Below are 17,677 nucleotides of genomic sequence, written 5' to 3' on the forward strand. Positions count from 1 at the left end.
TGGAAGCATTGAAAATATGATAGAAATCTCAGATATATACTAAAGCTTGGAGCATTATACCCTACATGCTAAACTGTCATTTTGGAAGTTGAAGGAAAACTTAAGTAGATTTTCTAGCCAGTTAAGTTTTTAAATATTGGAATTTTCAAAGTAAGTCACAATTTCTGAGATTTATATTGGGGAAAAAAAACTCAGCAAGAAAAACATTATCAGCATTTATAGTTACTCAGCTAATGACCATCTCAATCTCAATGCATACAAAAATACTGTCACATTTTGCTCTCAGAAATTGTTCTTTCATTCTCCAGTTTAACTCCATAGTCATGTGCACTAAACAGTACTTTATCTTTTTAAAAAAAAATATATATATATATATATTTTATTGATTTTTTTACAGAGAGGAAGGGAGAGGGACAGAAAGTTAGAAACATAGATGAGAGAGAAACATCAATCAGCTGCCTCTTGCATAGCCCCCACTGGGGATGCGCCTGCAACCAAGGTACACACCTTTGACTGGAATCGAACCCGGGACCCTTGAGTCCGCAGGCCGATGCTCTATCCACTGAGCCAAACCAGTCAGGGACACTAAACAGGACTTTAAAGGAAATGAGCAGCCCTAACCGGTTTGGTTCAGTGGATAGAGCGTCAGCCTGCAGTCTGAAAGGTCCCAGGTTCGATCCCAGTCAAGGGCATGTACCTTGGTTGCAGGCACATCCCCAGTGGGAGGTACCAGGAGGTAGCTGATGGATGTTTCTCTCTCATTGATGTTTCTAACTCTCTATCCTTTTCCCTTCCTCTCTGTAAAAAATCAATAAAATATATTCAAAGGAAATGAGCAGAGGAGAGAAGACCAGTCTCATGCCTTTGCATATAGACGTTCAATGTGGCACGCTAGGCAACATCCCCTTTGGCAGACTATAGACTGAATGTTTAGGAGTTCAGTGAATTAAAATTTGTAATTATCAAATTTTCAAGGCACCAACGTAGTAGTTTTCTGGGAATTATCAAAGGCAGAAAACATACTGCCTCATGATAACATCACAACTATAGAAAATAAGAACTTCAGGTAGCAGGGATTGGAAGAGCAAATTTTCTCTAATTTCTCTACAAACTATCTAAAATTTCAGCATTTAGCAAAAGGATTCCAAGGCAGAAACCCAAACTGTGGGGAACCGATATAGGGTTGAGTCCGGGACTGACCTGCTGGCAAAGTCACAAACAAGTCTCAGCTTAGAGGGCTCAGTCCTCTTAGCATAATTAGGCTTGACCTTATAACACTCTCCAGATCTTACCTGGGAAGCTAATGGGCAGAGGGAAGTGCAGGGAGTGTAACTATGGTCAAAACAGGTGAAACTCACAAGAACTGTGTAACTATGGTAACCACTGCCTTGTTTACCTCTGACTATAAAAGGTCGGTGCCACCTGAGCACCAGGGGAAGTCCTTTCTCTTGAGTTGGACTTACCCGCCTGGCCCCCCAATATTCCCAAATTATCTCGTGTCTTTTCTCTTTCATTTGTGTGCGGCTCCTCTTCCAGATTCTGAACCCTGAACCACGCAGGATGTAGAGGGAAACATTTACGACACCAAACCAAATTCTAAGGTTTTACATTTTAATAATGCATCATTCTAGAATGTTCTTGGAGTTCTATGACTGACCTTTGCTGGAAATTCTATTCTGAATGTTAAGGCCAGAACCAATAGCTGAGAGTTCTGGATAAACTTGGTTCTCATAAAAGAAAAGGCATTGCTATATTCAGAGTCTTTTTAGCAGATTATTTTGTGGGGCTTGCCAAAGGAAGAAAGGGACTTCTTTAGATCTGTGCTCCACCAACAAATCTGAGTGACATTGTGGGTTTACTGGCCATGCTGAACAAACACAAAGAAAATGAGAATGGAAGTCAGGAAACCAAGTTCACATCCTGGCTCTTCCACTAAAACCTTATTTGTGGATGTATAGGATGCATTTTCCCCATCCAAAGACAAGCCCCAAATTGTCCCATACCCTTTAGCTATAATGAATGATACCCCCTGTAGTGGCAAAATGAGAAAACAAAATACAACAACAAAGAGACAAGTTTCACATCATAATGGTATTTCCTTAACAGAAATAATAAACCATGAGCCATCCAATAGATCAAAGAGAAAATATGAGCTATTACTCTAACAATTTGGATTTAAATTTGTTACTACCATAATGGTGCCCCATACCAATATTGATCAATAGTTATATATTTCTTTGCAGTGCAGAAATTTTCATATTTTTTTTTAAGGATCAGACTTTTTCTACTAATTATAAAACCTATGATGTTCTACTGGATCCCCACATATAAGATACCATGTTATATTAACAAAATAATATTTTTAATTTTATACTTTCAGATTGTTGTTTATATATAATGAAAAGCAGTTAATATTTTTGTTTCGAAGTATTTCTTGTAAAACAGGATGTTAAAATTTACTTATTTGCCCAGTAGAGATAATACAGGTGCCTACTATGTTCACAGGGCTGTTGCATACATCAAGGAGATCATTTATGCAAGTTCTCTGAGATAAATAAAGCATTATGCACAACACCTGTATGTTGAAACCAACTATATGAGTAACTAGAGATTAAGTCAGTTCTTCTTGGGGAATAGACTATAGAACTTCCCATACTATAGCTAAGCAATAAGATCTATCTGGTTCCTTAACTAAAAGCTGGGTAACCCTAGAGAGGGGAAAAATATTAGAGACCTTTCTAAGACTGGTAGAAAGTTAAATTTCCTTACCAATGAATCAGCTGCATTATTTATGTTGTACAGATTAAATTCAAAGTTGCCCAAAAATTTAAAGAAAAGAGGAGGCCACACCTACTAATGATGTAAGAGATCAAATGTTCTTGTCGGTGGGAAAACAAAAAATTCTATCTCTTTGCTAAACAAACTCCTCAGGTTTAACACATTTAGTCAATTTTCTCTCAAAAGCTGTGGTTGCATAGACACTTCTTATGATTCAGTCTTCCACAATTTAAGTAAGTTTTCTTAGAAAAGCAACCCTAGATATGGTTCATTCTTTAACACTGCCCAGATAGCTGAAATCTAAATGCTTCTCCCAGATGTATTTTAAATATAGCTCTGTAAACATAATGATTTTGTCAACTTTTTAGTTTCTTACATAAAATGCTCAATATACAGCCAGCTTTTACTCATACTACCTGTTTTAGATATGTGATACAATGGGAAAGATAACCAGCAAGTAAAGATAGAAATTGTGGTGAAAAAGTTGGAAGGAATACATTAAAATAGCAATCTTTTTCCCTGGCTGGTAGGATTATGGCTAATCCAATCTTGATTTTGGTTCACTGAACTATATTATCTACAAGTTTTTAAAATTTGTTTTACAACAAGCATGTATTACTTCGATTACAAAGCTGTGGAAGAGCCAATTGCATAGAAACAGTTGCAGGAATCCAGGATAAATATATCACCTCAGCCCAGCTGGGGAGGCTCACTGGTTGAGCGTTGACCCATGAACCAAGAGGTCACTGGTTTGATTCCCAGTTAGGGCACATGCCCAGGTTATGGCTCCATCCCCAGTAGAGGATGTGCAGGTGGCAGCCAATCAATGACTCTCATTATTGATGTTCCAGTCTTTCCCTCTCTCCAAAATCAATAAAACTATATATATATATATATATATATATATATATATATATATATATCACCTCAGCACCTCAGATGCCACTGATACTGTTTCAGACACTTACAGGAATTGAAAGTCTAACAAAAGTTCCTTTTTCACAGCTAGCTCAACCTAAACAATGTTAAATGAGTAATAACATATTTTTTTTAAAATAACAAGAGAGATAAATAGCATTTTACAAAAAAAAAAAAGCCTACTTTCTTTATAGGGCAACTAATTTAGCAACATTTTACAAAGCTTTTAAAAGTCAATTGTCAGGGAGCACCATTAGATATTCACACAGAAATGGCCCAGGCAGCTTAGAGACGACTCTTCCTCATCGGTGAGATACCTGATTAACTGCAACAAGATGAAACACTCAGTGCATCTGGTTGGGGCCAACATGCATGATGACATGCTTCTCATAAGCCCTTTTCATTGTTTTCTCAATTTGCTTCAGAAACACTTGTGGGATTCGTCCACATAAAGTGTGTACAGTTTCCAAAAACTTCAGCTGGAGAGGGTAATACATGGATTGAAAGAGATTGTCTTGAAAGGGAAACTGAAAGAAAGAAAAAATTCATTTGAGTTACTAAAATGGTATTTAAAATGCAAATAACTTTTACTAAGAAATGAAACAGGAAATTACTATAAGCATGCAGGCACAGTTTGTATATACATGGTGAAGAGGCCTCTGAGGACCCAGGGTCAAATCTTTATTCAATTCTGTGCAATCCCAAGCAATCATTAACCCATTCGTGGCCTGTTTCTTTACCTAAAAAAAAAAAAAGATGATGTACTTGGGTCCTTAAAGCTCTTAAAATCTAAAAGCATGCTCTTATAAGACTCAAGTAGATACTTAATCTACTATAATAAAACAGAAAATTCTTCATAATTTCTGCCTTTATAGTCCAGAGTTTAGCAATTATTACTAACATTTATTAACAATAAACTTTATTTTAATAATTCAGATACCAAATATTAGTTGGTGGTTACTTCCCTCTTACTATTAAGGTTTCAAAAAATTTCTCTTGTTTTACCATGGAATATGCCCAGGAGCATTATTTTCTAAAATAAAAATTTCAGATCATTTAGTTATAACCATGTGTCAAAGTTTTATTACAATACTAGAGGCCCTGCACCCTCTCCAATCTGAGACTTCTTGGGGGATGTCCAACTGCCAGTCAGACATCCATCTCACAATCCAGGACTGCTGGATCTCAACTGCTCGCCTGTCTGCCTGCCTGATTGCCCCTGACTGCTTCCACCTGTCAGCCTGACCACTCCCTAACCACTCCCCTGCCAGCCTGATCAACGCCTAACTGCTTCCCTGCCAGCCCGGTTGCCCCCAACTGCCCTCCCCTGCCGGCCATCTTGTGATGACATGGGCACGGCCATCTTGTTACCACGTGGGAACCGCCATCTTGTGCAAGGACATGATGGTCAATTTGCATATTACCTCTTTATTATATAGGATTGTTGAAAGGGAAAAGGCCTCTAGTAACTCAAGTTAAAGATTTATTGTTGGGAAGGACATTTTATACAAAAAAAAGAGAAAAAGCCAGAGAAATGAAAGGAAGAAAAGAATGGTGAAAGGTCAGTGTGCTCTTGAGTGGGCGAGTGTCTGGTTCCTTACAACAAGCTTCAATCCCTTTAAAGTTCATCAGAATTATTACTTAATCATGTTTAGCAGAAATTAAATTTTTCCAAGAAGGAGGCTAAACATTATGTGATACAAGATGGTTCTGTCCAAAACCATATTTAGGACACTTCCTTTTTTCCATAGAACAATTTAGACCATTGATGAATTCCTTTTCACCACTGTATCCCCAGTGACAGAAACAGAGTAGATCAAAACTATGGAGTCATCCTTGATTACTCCCTTTCTCTTACATTCTTCAGCCATTCCATCAGCAAGTGCTGTAACTCTGTCTTGATAACATATCCCAAACATGCCCACTTCTTCCCATCTTCCTGCTATCACACAAATGCATGCCAGCACCATCTCTCACCTGGATGGCTTCAATAAGCCTCATTAAAGAGCCATTGTGTTTTCACTCTTGCACCCTTTCCACCAAGTTACCAATGTGATATTTTTAAAGTATAGATCAGAGCGTATACTTTTCATGCAGGGGCTTTTCACTGCAGTTAGAATAAGAGTCCAACTCCTCTCTTGCCCTAAAGGTTCCATGTGACCTAGAACTCTCCATGCTCATCTCCACTCTCCTCTTGTTTCATCATCCTGCTCACTGTGGCTACTTCCATGTCCTTTGGGAGCATCAACTCATTCCTGCCTTGCTGCCTTTCACCAGGTTAATCCTTCTACATAGCAGTATCTTTCCCCAGACGTCCCCATAGCTGCTTCCACCTGATCATGCCTCAGGCTTACATAAGCCACCCTGAGGATCCTAGCTCATCAACTCTCCTCTTTACCTGTGACTCGGTCCCTCACCCTGCCCTGGTTCCCTTTTGTTACCTCATACTATCTGATAGAATTTTTAAATTTTTATTGTTCATGTGAGTATTATCTGGCTTCCCTACCCAAAATACATGCTTCATGAGGACAGGGCTTTGTCAGTCTTGTTAGTTCTGACTTCCCTAGAGCCTAGAATTGTTCCTACATAAAATAGGTTCTTCTTAGATGATTGTTGAAAGGATTACTGAAAGAATGTATATCTGATAGATGAATTTAGTTGGATCATGATGGGAGGAGATTGCACTTCCTTTTTACACAAACACATATATACCAGATTAAGGAGTGTGTGTGTGTGTGTGTGTGTGTGTGTGTGTGTGTGTGTGTGTGACAGAGGAGATAGAGAGAGAGAGAGAGAAGTAACAGAGACAGGAAAAATATTTTCAAAGACAAATGTGAAAGGAGAGAAGTATGGTGAGAGAGAGAAAGAAAGGTAAGAAAAGAAAGCAAGTGAGAAAGTGTAAGCAATGTAGGGAAAGAGATAAGTGTGAAACTGTTATCATCAAAAAAATTTCTAATTATTGAGCACAACCATATGTGAGGCATACTGGAAGTTTAAAGACCATGATTTGTTGAAATCTCATAACACTGTTATGAGGCATGTAATATTATCTCCATTTCACAGATGAGGAAACTAAGGCCCAGTACAGGAATAGCACAGAGTTAATGACTAATAACCAGAAAGTGACCAAATTTGGACCTGAACCCAGGTCTGTTAATCCACAAAGACAAGCCCTGACCCTACTTATCTGTGATGCACAGCACTGTGGAGAGTTGGGAAATACATGTTTTATAATGTAATCTGCCTATATTTACTCATATTTCAGGATGGGTTTGGTGATATTCTGATTGAAAGGCTTGAAAGAAAAAGCCTTTTTTTTTGATCCACCAGAAAACAAATAAGATGCATTGTAACTATAGAATCAAACTTGATCAGTTCCAAACCAGGAGTGACAGATCACAAATGAAATCTGAGAATGGCTCTGACGTACACATATCTGCTGAACACCTCTTTACATGCCACTGTACTCCTGAATGAGCTTGCCCCTCGAGTCAGTGTTTGAATATCTAAGTATGATAATATCACTAAGTACAAAACAAATTTCCTATGTATGCAAATCACCTGGCATTTGCAAATCAACAGCTGGAAAAAATAGGAAATGAGATGTTAGCTATGGGCATTCAAAACTCTCTGCACAGAAGATAATTCTGGGAAATTTTGAGCTGGAATTCTCTGGCAATCTCCTTAATGAAATGTATATTTTCACATAGGAGAAATGTGTTATTATATTGCAGGATTCACCCTCCACCTCACTCCTGCCAAAGCCAGCACATGAACCTGGGGAAGATTCCTCAATTGTAACAGAAAAAAAAAACAGACCCTCAAATAAAGTCTACATGCTTTAAGTCAGGGGGTCAACAAACTTTTCCTGTAAAGGGCTAGATAGTAAATATTTTAGACTTTGTGGACTATATGATCAGTCACTACTACTCATTTCTGCCATTGCAACATGAAAGCAGCCACAGACAATACATTAATGAATAGTTGCCACTATGTCCCAATGCTACTTTATTTATGAATGCTGAAATTTGAATTTTATAAAATTTTCTCATTTCCTAAAATATTATTTCTATTTTAAAATTATTGGATAGCCACAGGGAAATGAGAAAAAATTGAAAGAGAGTAAAAACAATCAAGCAAACAAACAAAAATTCCTAACTCACATATCTTACAAACACTGGCAGCAAGCTAGATTAGGCCTAAGTTTGGTAACCCCTACATTATGTCTTGAAATTGTCAATGAAATTAAGGGAAGAATAGATGAAGTCAGTGAGAACTTCAACAAAGAGGCAATAAATTTTAAAAATACATAGAAACCATGAAAAAAACTAGTCAGAATGAAGAATGAAATAATAAATGAAAAATACACTAAGAGAAATCAATAGCAAACCAGATAAAGCAGAGGACTGAATCTGCAATTTAAAAAACAAAGTAGTGGAAAACACCAACTAGGAACAACAAAAAGAAAAAATAATTTTAAAAAATGAGAATAGTTTAAGGAATATTTGGGACAACATCCAGGATAACAGCATTTGCAGCATAGGAGTACCAGAAGGAGAAAATAGAGAAATAATAACTGAAAACTTTTCTAACTTGGTGAAAGAAATAAATGTATAAGTCTAGGAAGTGCAGTCCCAAAAAAGATAGACAAAAAGAGGTAAACACTATGACACATCATAATTAAAATGCTAAAGGATAAAGACAAAGAGAGAATCTTAAAATTAGCAAGAGAAAAGCATTTAGTTACTTACAAGGGAGCTCCCATAAGATTGTTAGCTGATTTCTCAGCAGAAACTTTCCAGGCCAGAATGCACTGGTACAAAATATTCTAAGCAATGAATATTCAGGGTGACCTACAAGCAAGATTACTCTACCTAGAATGGCTATCATTTAGAATTGAGGAAGACATAAAGAGCTTCTCAGAAAAGAAAAAGCTAAAGGAGTTTATCACCACTCAACCAGTATTAGAAGAAATGTAAAGGGACTTCTTTAATAAAAAAGAGCACAAATATGAATAATAAATAGCAAAAACTATATACCTATCAATAATCACTTTAAGTATAAATGGATTAAATACTCCAATCAAAGACATGGGGTAGATTAAATAAATAAGAAAACATGAACCAGAAGTATGCTGACTAAAAGAGAACCATTTCAGATAGAAACATAAACACAGAGAGAAAGCAAATGAATAAAAAAAGATACTTCATGTAAATGAAAACAACAACAAAAAGCTGGTCTAGCAATGATAGCAGTAAAAATAGACTTTTAAAAAACTATGAGACAAACAAGTAGATTTCATAATGATAAAAGGATCGATTAAACAAGAGACTATAACTCTAATAAACAGTTATATACCTAACAAAGGAGCACCTAAATTTATAAAGCAAATAGTGACAGATATAGAGATAGATAGATAGAAATACAGTAGTTGTAAGGGACTTAACACCTCATTGATATCAAAGGATAGGTTATCCAGACAGAAAGTATACACATTCTTGTCAAGCACACATGGGACATTTTCAAGAATAGACTACATGATAAGCCACAAAACAAGTCTCAATAAATTTAAGAAGGTGGAAATCATATCAAGTATCATCTCCAATGACAATAGTATGAAGCTATAAATTAATTACAAGAAGAAAACAAAAAAAACACATGGAGATTAAATATCATGTTACTAAACAATAAATGGGTTAATAATGACATCAAGGAAGAAATCAAAAGATACCTTGACACAAATGAAATCATAATGATAAGAAAAAATCTATGGAAACCAGAAAAAAACAGTTCTAAGAGGGAAATTCATAGCAATGCAGGCTTATTCCAAAAAATAAAAAAAAAAATCTTAAATAAGAATATAACCTTACACCTAAAGAGAATAAAAAAAGAACAAACAAAGCCCAAAGTGAGAAGAAAGAAGGAAAAAATAAGATGGGGAATAAACACAATAGTCTAAAAACACAATACAATAGATCAATGAAACCAAGAGCTAGCTCTTTGAAAAGATAAACAAGATTGATAAACCTTTAAATAGATTTATTAAGAAAAAAAGAAACATGACCCAAATAAATAAAATCGAAATGAAAGAGGTGTAATAACAACTGACAACACTGAACTACAAAAGATTATAAAAAATACTACAATAATTTGCCCACAGGTTGAACAATGTGAAGGAATTGCATAAGTTCCTAGAAATGTACAATCTTTAAATACTGAATTAAAAAAAAAAACAAACAGAAAAATTGAACAGACCAATAACTACTAACAAAATTGAATCAGTAGGCAAAATTCCTAACAAACAAAAGTTCTGGACCAGATGGCATCAGTTTATTTTTACCAAAAATTTTAAAGAATTAAAGCTACCCTTCTCAACCTGTTTTTAAAAAATTCAAGAGAAGGTAAAGATACCAAGTTTATTTTATGAGGCAAGCGTTGCCCTAAATCCAAAATCAGAGAAAGACATTACAAAAAAAGAAAATTATAGGCCAAAATCCCTGATAGCCATAAATGCAAAAACCCTCAACAAAATATTAGGAAACCAAATTCAGTAATACATTAAAAAGACCACACACCATTATCAAGGGGGATTTATTGCTGGGATGGAAAGATGTTTCTAGGTATGTAAAACAATTAAAGTAATATACCACATAAACAACATGAAAGGTAAAAATTCATGTGAACATATCAATAGATGTAGGAAAAGCATTAGACAAAATCTAGCATCCATTTATGATGAACACTCTCAGAAAAGTAAAAATAAATGTAATCATTCTAGACATAATAAAGGTCATTCATTACAAACCAATATGTAACATGATACTAACTGGGGAAAATCTAAAAACATTTTCCTTGATATTAGGAACAAGACAAAAATGCCCACTTTCACCACTTTTATTCAACTTAGCACTGGACGTCCTAGCCACAGCAATCAGAAAAGGCAAAGAAATAAAAGTCATCCAAATTAAAAAGCAAAAACTAAAACTGTCATTATTTGCAGATGACATGATATTACAGAGAGAAAGAGAGTTCTAAAAATTTCCTCTAAAGCTACTAGAATTGATAAATTAATTTAGAAAAAGAGCAGAATACAAATAAAAATCCAGAAATCAGTTTGATGTTCACATACTAATAATGAACTAACAGAAAGTAAAATTTAAAAACAATTCTATTTACTACTGCATCAAAAGTATACCAAGGGGCTCCCACAAGATGGACACTTTATAAAAACTGGGCGGCATAGCAGTCTTACCCAAACACAAGAAAAAACCCCACAAAGAAACAGAAACCATGGGGAAACAGAGAGACAGATACCAGATGAAAGTACAGGAGGAATCTCCAGAATGAGAAGTAAAGGGAATGGAGGCAAGCAATTTATCAGAAAGAGTATAAGTAATGGCTTTTTATTTTATTTAATTCTATTTTTTTAAATAGTTTTAGCAACTTCACTGTTTTTTTTTTAATTTTTAATTTTTATTTTTTTATTGCTCAAAGTATTACAAAGGGTATTACATATGTGTCCTTTCACCCCGCCCCCCGCCCTTGACAATCCCCTGGCCTCCCCTACCCCCCAGTGTCTTATGTCCATTGGTTATGCTTATATGCATGCATACAAGTCCTTCGGTTGATCTCTTACCCCCCTACTTCCTGCCCCCCAACGCTCCCCGGCCTTCCCGCTGCAGTTTGACAATCTGTTTGAGGCAGCTCTGCCTCTGTATCTATTATTGTTCAAAAGTTTATAATGGTCTCTATTATCCATGAATGAGTGAGATCATGTGGTATTTTTCCTTCATTGACTGGCTTATTTCACTTAGCATAATGCTCTCCAGTTCCATCCATGCGGTTGCAAATGGTAAGAATTCCTTCTTTTTTACAGCAGCATAGTATTCCATCGTGTAGATGTACCACAGTTTTCTAATCCATTCATCTACTGATGGGCACTTAGGCTGTTTCCAGATCTTAGCTATGGTGAATTGTGCTGCTATGAACATAGGGGTGCATACATCCTTTCTGATTGATGTTTCTGGTTTCTTGGGATATATTCCTAGAAGTGGGGTCAAATGGGAGTTCCATTTTTAGTTTTTTGAGGAAACTCCATACTGTCTTCCATAGTGGCTGAACCAGTCTGCAATCCCACCAGCAGTGCATGAGTGTTCCTTTTTCTCCATATCCTCTCCAATACTTGTCGTTTGCTGATTTGTTGATGATAGCCAGTCTGACAGGTGTGAGATGTTACCTCATTGTTGTTTTGATTTGCATGTCTCAGATGATTAGTGACTTTGAGCATGTTTTCATATGTCTCTTGGCTTTCTGAATGTCTTCTTGAAAGGTGTCTATTTAGGTCCTTTGCCCATTTTTTGATTGGATTGTTTATCTTCCCTTTGTTAAGTTGTATGAGTTCCCTGTAAATTTTGGAGATTAGGCCCTTATCAGATATGACATTGGCAAATATGTTTCCCATGCAGTGGGCTTTCTTGTTGTTTTGTTGATGGTTTCTTTTGCTGTGCAGAAGCTTTTTACTTTGCTGTAGTCCCATTTGTTCATTTTCTCTTTAGTTTCAAGTGCCCTAGGAGCTGTATCAGTGAAGAAATTGCTTCGGTATATGTCTGAGATTTTGTTGCCTTTGGATTTTTCTAGAATTTTTATGGTTTCCCGTCTTACATTTAAGTCCTTTATCCATTTTGAGTTTATTTTTGTGTATGGTGTAAGTTGGTGGTCTAGTTTCATTTTCTTGCATATATCTGTCCAATTTTCCCAACACCATTTATTGAAGAGACTATCTTGGCTCCATTGTATGTTCTTGCCTCCTTTGTCAAATATTAATTGAGCATATTTGTTTGGGCCGATTTCTGGGGTCTCTATTCTATTCCATTGATCTATATGCCTATTCTTGTGCCAGTACCAGGCAGTTTTGAGAACAGTGGCTTTTAATACAGCTTGTTATCTGGTATTGAGATCCCATCTACTTTGTTCTTTCTCAGGATCACAGCAGCTATTCGGGGTCTTTTTTATTCCAGATGAATTTGTGGAGAGTTCGTTCTAGATCTGTGAAGTATGCCGTTGGTATTTTAATGGGAAGTGCGTTGAATTTATAGATTGCTTTGGGTAGTATGGACATTTTAATGTTGTTGATTCTACCAATCCATGAACAGGGTATGTTCTTCCATCTGTTTATGTCTTCCTCTATATCTTTTTTCAACGTCCTGTAGTTTTCTGAGTAGAGGTCTTTTACCTCTTTAGTTAAGTTTATTCCTAGGTAGCTTAATTTTTTGGTGTGATGGTAAATGGGATTGTTTTTATAATCTCTCCTTCTGAAAGTTCACTATTGGTGTATAGAAATGCCTCAGATTTCTTGGGGTTAATTTTGTATCCTGCTACATTGCCAAATTCATGTATTAAGTCAAGTAGTTTTTTGATGGAGTCTCTAGGGTTTTGTATGTATAATATCATATCGTCTGCAAATAAGGACAGTTTTACTTCCTCTTTTCCAGTTTGGATGCCTTTTATTTCTTCTTCTTGTCTAATTTCAATGGCTAACACTTCCAGTACTATGTTGAACAGGAGTGGAGATAGTGGGTATCCCTGTCTTGATCCTGTTCTTAGGGGAAATGGTGTTAGTTTTTGTCCATTGAGTATGATGTTGGCTGTGGGCCTGTCATATATGGCTTTTATTATGTTGAGGTATGATCCTTCTACTCCCACCTTGCTGAGAGTTTTTATCAAAAATGGGTGCTTATAAAAAATTCTTTTTCTGCATCAATTGATATGACCATGTGGTTTTATTCTTTCAATTTGTTTATGTGATGTATCACGTTTATTGATTTGCGGATATTGTACCATCCTTGCATCCCTGGGATAAATCCTACTTGGTCATGGTGTATGATCTTTCTGATGTACTGCTGGATCCGATTTGCTAAGATTTTGTTGAGGATTTTGGCATCTATGTTCATCAGGGATATTGGCCTGTCATTCTCTTTCATTGTGTTGTCTTTACCTGGTTTCGGTATTAGGCTGATGCTGGGAGCTTGGAAGTGTTCCTTCCTCTTGGATTTTTTGTAGTAGTCTGAGGAGGATAGGTTTTAGTTCTTTCTTGAATGTTTGGTAAAACTCCCCTGTGAAGCCGTCTGGTCCTGGGCATTTGTTTGCTGGAAGCTTTTTGATGACTGCTTCAATTTCTTCCATAGTTATTGGTCTATTGAGATTTTTAGATTCTTCCTGATTGAGTTTTGTAATGTTGTATTTTTCTAGGAATTTGTCCATTTCCTCCAGGTTGTCTAGTTTGTTGGAGTAGAGTTGTCCATAGTAATTTTTAACAATCATTTGTATTTCTGTGGTGTCTGTTGTTATTTCACCTCTATCGTTTCTGATTTTGTTTATTTGGGTCCTCTCTCTCTGCTTCTTGGTGAGCCTGGCTAAAGGTTCATCAATCTTGTTTATCCTTTCAAAGAACAAGCTTTGGTTTCATTGATTTTCTGTATTGTTCTTTTGGTCTCTATGTCATTTATTTCTGCTCTAGTCTTTATTATCTCCTTCCTTCTGCTCACTCTGGGGTTTTCTTGTTGCTCTCTTTCTAATTCTTTGAGTTGTAGAGTTAGATGGTTTACTACCATTTTTTCTTGTTTTTTTGAGATAGGCCTGTAGAGCTATAACCTTCCCTCTCAGGACTGCTTTCATTGCGTCCCATAGGTTTTGGATTGTTGTGTTTTCATTGTCATTAGTTTCCAGGATGTTTTTGATTTCTTCTTTGATCTCATTGGTAACCCAATCAATATTTAATAACATGCTATTCAGCTTCCAAGTGTTTGAGTATTTTGGGTTGTTTTTATTGTAGTTTCTTTCTAATATTATGCCATCGTGGTCTGAGAAGATGCTTGGTATGATTTCAATCTTTTTCAATTTGGGGATACTTTGCTTGTGACCCAATATGTGGTCTATTTTTGAATCTGTCCCACGAGAACTTGAATAGAATGTATATTCTGTGGCTTTGGGGTGAAGTGTTCAGAAGATGTCAATTAAGTCCATCTGATCTAGTGAGTCATTTAGGATTGCTGTTTCTTTGCTGATTGGTTTTCTAGAGGATTTATCCAGTGATATCAGTGGTGTATTAAAGTCCCCTACTATGATTGTATTGTTGTCGATCTGTTCTTTGATATCTTCCAGGAGTTTTTTATGAATTTGGGTGCTCCTGCATTGGGTGCATATATGTTTACCAGGGTTATATCTTCTTGTTGTATTGATCCCTTTAGTATTATGAAGTGGCCTTCCTTATCTCTTTTTATGGCCTTCACTTTGAGGTCTATTTTTTCTGATATAAGTATTGCTACCCCAGCTTTCTTTTCCTTTCCATTTGCCTGAAAGATATTTTTTCATGCCTTCACTTTCCATTTGTGTGAGTCCCTTCTAATGAGGTGGGTCTCTTGTAGACAGCAAATGTATGGGTCATGTATTTTTTTCCTTCATCCACTCGATGTCTTTTAGTTAGAGCATTTAGTCCATTTACGTTTAAAGTTATTATTGAAAGGTACTTGTTTATAGCCATTTCTTTTTTTGGGTGTGTGTGGCTGTTTTCTTTCTGAGCTTTTTATTTCTTCTTTTTATACAAGTCCCTTTAGCATTCCTTGCATTGCTGGCTTGGTGGTGATAAACTCCCTTAGCCTTTTTTTGTCTGTGAAGCTTCTTATTTCCCCTTCAATTTTGAATGATAGCCTTGCTGGATAGAGTATTCCTGGATTAAGTCCTTTGCTTTGCATCACTTTGTAAATTTCCATCCATTCTTTTCTGGCCTGATGTGTTTTTGTTGAGAAATCATTTGACAATCTAATGGGAGATCCCTTGTATGTAACTTTCTGTCTCTCTGTTGCAGCCTGTAAGATTCTCTCTTTGTCCTGAACATTTGCCATGGTAATTATGATGCGTCTTGGTGTGGGTCTTTTCGGGTTCACCTTGTTTGGGACTCTCTGGGCTTGTGTGACTTTTTTCTTCCCCACCTCGGAAGTTTTTTGATATTATTTCTTCGAATAGGTTTTCTAATCCTTCTTCCTCTTTCTGTTGTTCTGGCACCCCTATTATTCATATGTTGTTTCATTTCATGTTGTCCCAAAGCTCCCTTAGGTTCTCCTCCTGTCTTTTAATTTTTTTCTCCAATTGCAGTACAGTTTGAGTGTGTTTTGCTTCCTTGTCTTCTAATTCACTAATTCAGTCCTCCGCTTTTCCTAGTCTACTGTTGATACTTTCAATGGTGTTTTTTATTGCAGCTATATTGCTCTACATTTCTTCTTGGTTCTTACATAATTTATTGATTTTTTCATCTGTTTCTTCTTTCTTCTTGCATAAGTTATTGATTTTTTTTCATCTGTTTCTTCTTGCTTCTTGCATAAGTTATTGATTTTTTCCTCCATCCAGTTTATGCACTCTTGGACCCTTTTTCTGAATTCTTTTTCTGTCATTTTGCATGCCTCTGTATCACTTAGCTGCTTTTCTGGCGAGTCCTCCTTTTCTTTCCTTTGGGGGTTTCTTTGTCTACCCCTGTTTGATCTCACTGACATATCTAGACGTTTAGTCTTTCAGTGGCTGCTTCCTGGGTGGCAGTGGCTACTTGGGCTGTGGTTGCTTCTCGTGTGGTTGCGGTAGCAGCTGCTCCTCCGTTGGCAGTAGCTCCGCTGGTGGGTGCTGTTCACAGCTGTGGTGGCTCTTCTGGCTGGTGGGGGGAGGCTTCACACACAGCTGCTGTTCCTCAGTCAGAGGGTGTGGTGCTCAGGAGGCTGCTGTTGCTTGGATCTGCTGCGTTGATTTAAAGGCACAAAGTACAACACAACAAGGCACCACATACCAGGCACTGAATCCATATATATTCACGATATTAATAATCCCAAATAAAGGTGACCACCCGAATTAAGTGAATTATGGGATAAGGAAGAAAGGAGTGAAAAAGATAAAAGAGAAGAAAGAAAAGTAGGGGGGAAAAGGAGTGCAAAAATTAAATTGGGAAAAAGGAGGGGGAACAAAAGAGAAAAAAAAAGAGAGAGCGAAAAGAGAGAATAAAGTAGAAGAGGGGAAGACACTATTTATATGAGGAGAAAACTCCGATAGAATCACCACTAATCCCAACAAATTCCAGCAACAGCTCCCTGGAGATGAATGCAAACTAGAAACAACCAATAATATCAAGAGAGGCAAGGGAAAACAGAAGCACAAAAATAACCTTGGGGGCGTGGATGGAGGGGTGGAGGGAGGGGAAAAACCAGCAGAAAAAAATAAAAAGATAAAGCAAAACAACCTCACAACCAGTCCTAAAAAACACACATACACACACACAGAAAAACAAACAAACAAACAAAAAATCCAATATACTGAACAATCAAGCAAACAGCAACAAAACAATAGAAAGATAAAAGGATAGAAAAGAAATTTGGATAGTGAAGAAAGATAAGGGATATGTGTATAAGGATTTAGAGCAGTGGATTGGAAATTGGATATATAAGTAAGATGAAATTTTGGCAGGAGTTAAACAGAAGGAATAGGGAAAATCTAAAGCAGGAATAGTGTAAGAGAAACAGGACAACAAAAGGGGAAAAGTGAGGGAGAGGATTTTAGCATAGAGGGAAAATTGAGGTAGAGAAAAATGATGCTAAAGGAATGATGAAAATAGAATGGAGAACACTAATCCCAAAATAAAATAAAGAAAAAATAAAATGGCACTTTAAAAAACGGTAAAATGGTAGCAGTAATAATACTGGTTAAAAATAAAAATGTAGTAATTAAAAGGGTAAAATCAGGCGATGGAAAAAGAAGAAGAAAAAAATTGGTTTCTTAGTGAAAAGGTGAAAAAAGAAAAAAAAAATGCAGTAGTCCTTTGGTTCTTCTACCTGTCAGTCTGGCTCGCCTTAGTCCTGCCAGGTATTCAGGAGAGTGTTGAATTTCCCTGCGATACACTGTTCCTCTGTGTTGTAAACCACAGTCCTGATTTTAAAGTAGGCCGTAT

General features: G+C 36.5%; 1 protein-coding gene across 2 annotated transcripts in view; it reads right to left on the reverse strand.

Annotated features, from left to right (window-relative positions):
* Positions 1 to 2,072: 2,072 nt before the first annotated feature.
* The window catches only part of GXYLT2 (glucoside xylosyltransferase 2), a 155,166-nt gene continuing 139,561 nt past the window's right edge, over positions 2,073 to 17,677 (reverse strand). The window contains exon 7 of one of the 2 annotated variants that reach the window (XM_059662950.1): positions 2,073 to 4,223. In XM_059662950.1, coding sequence (XP_059518933.1) covers positions 4,041 to 4,223 — 183 coding nt within the window. In that variant the 3' untranslated portion in view covers positions 2,073 to 4,040. The remainder of the gene's footprint in view (positions 4,224 to 17,677) is intronic. The other variant, XM_059662951.1, reaches the window with a different exon arrangement.

This window comes from Myotis daubentonii, chromosome 14 (assembly GCF_963259705.1).
Source record: "Myotis daubentonii chromosome 14, mMyoDau2.1, whole genome shotgun sequence".
Classification (NCBI taxonomy): Eukaryota; Metazoa; Chordata; class Mammalia; order Chiroptera; family Vespertilionidae; genus Myotis; species Myotis daubentonii.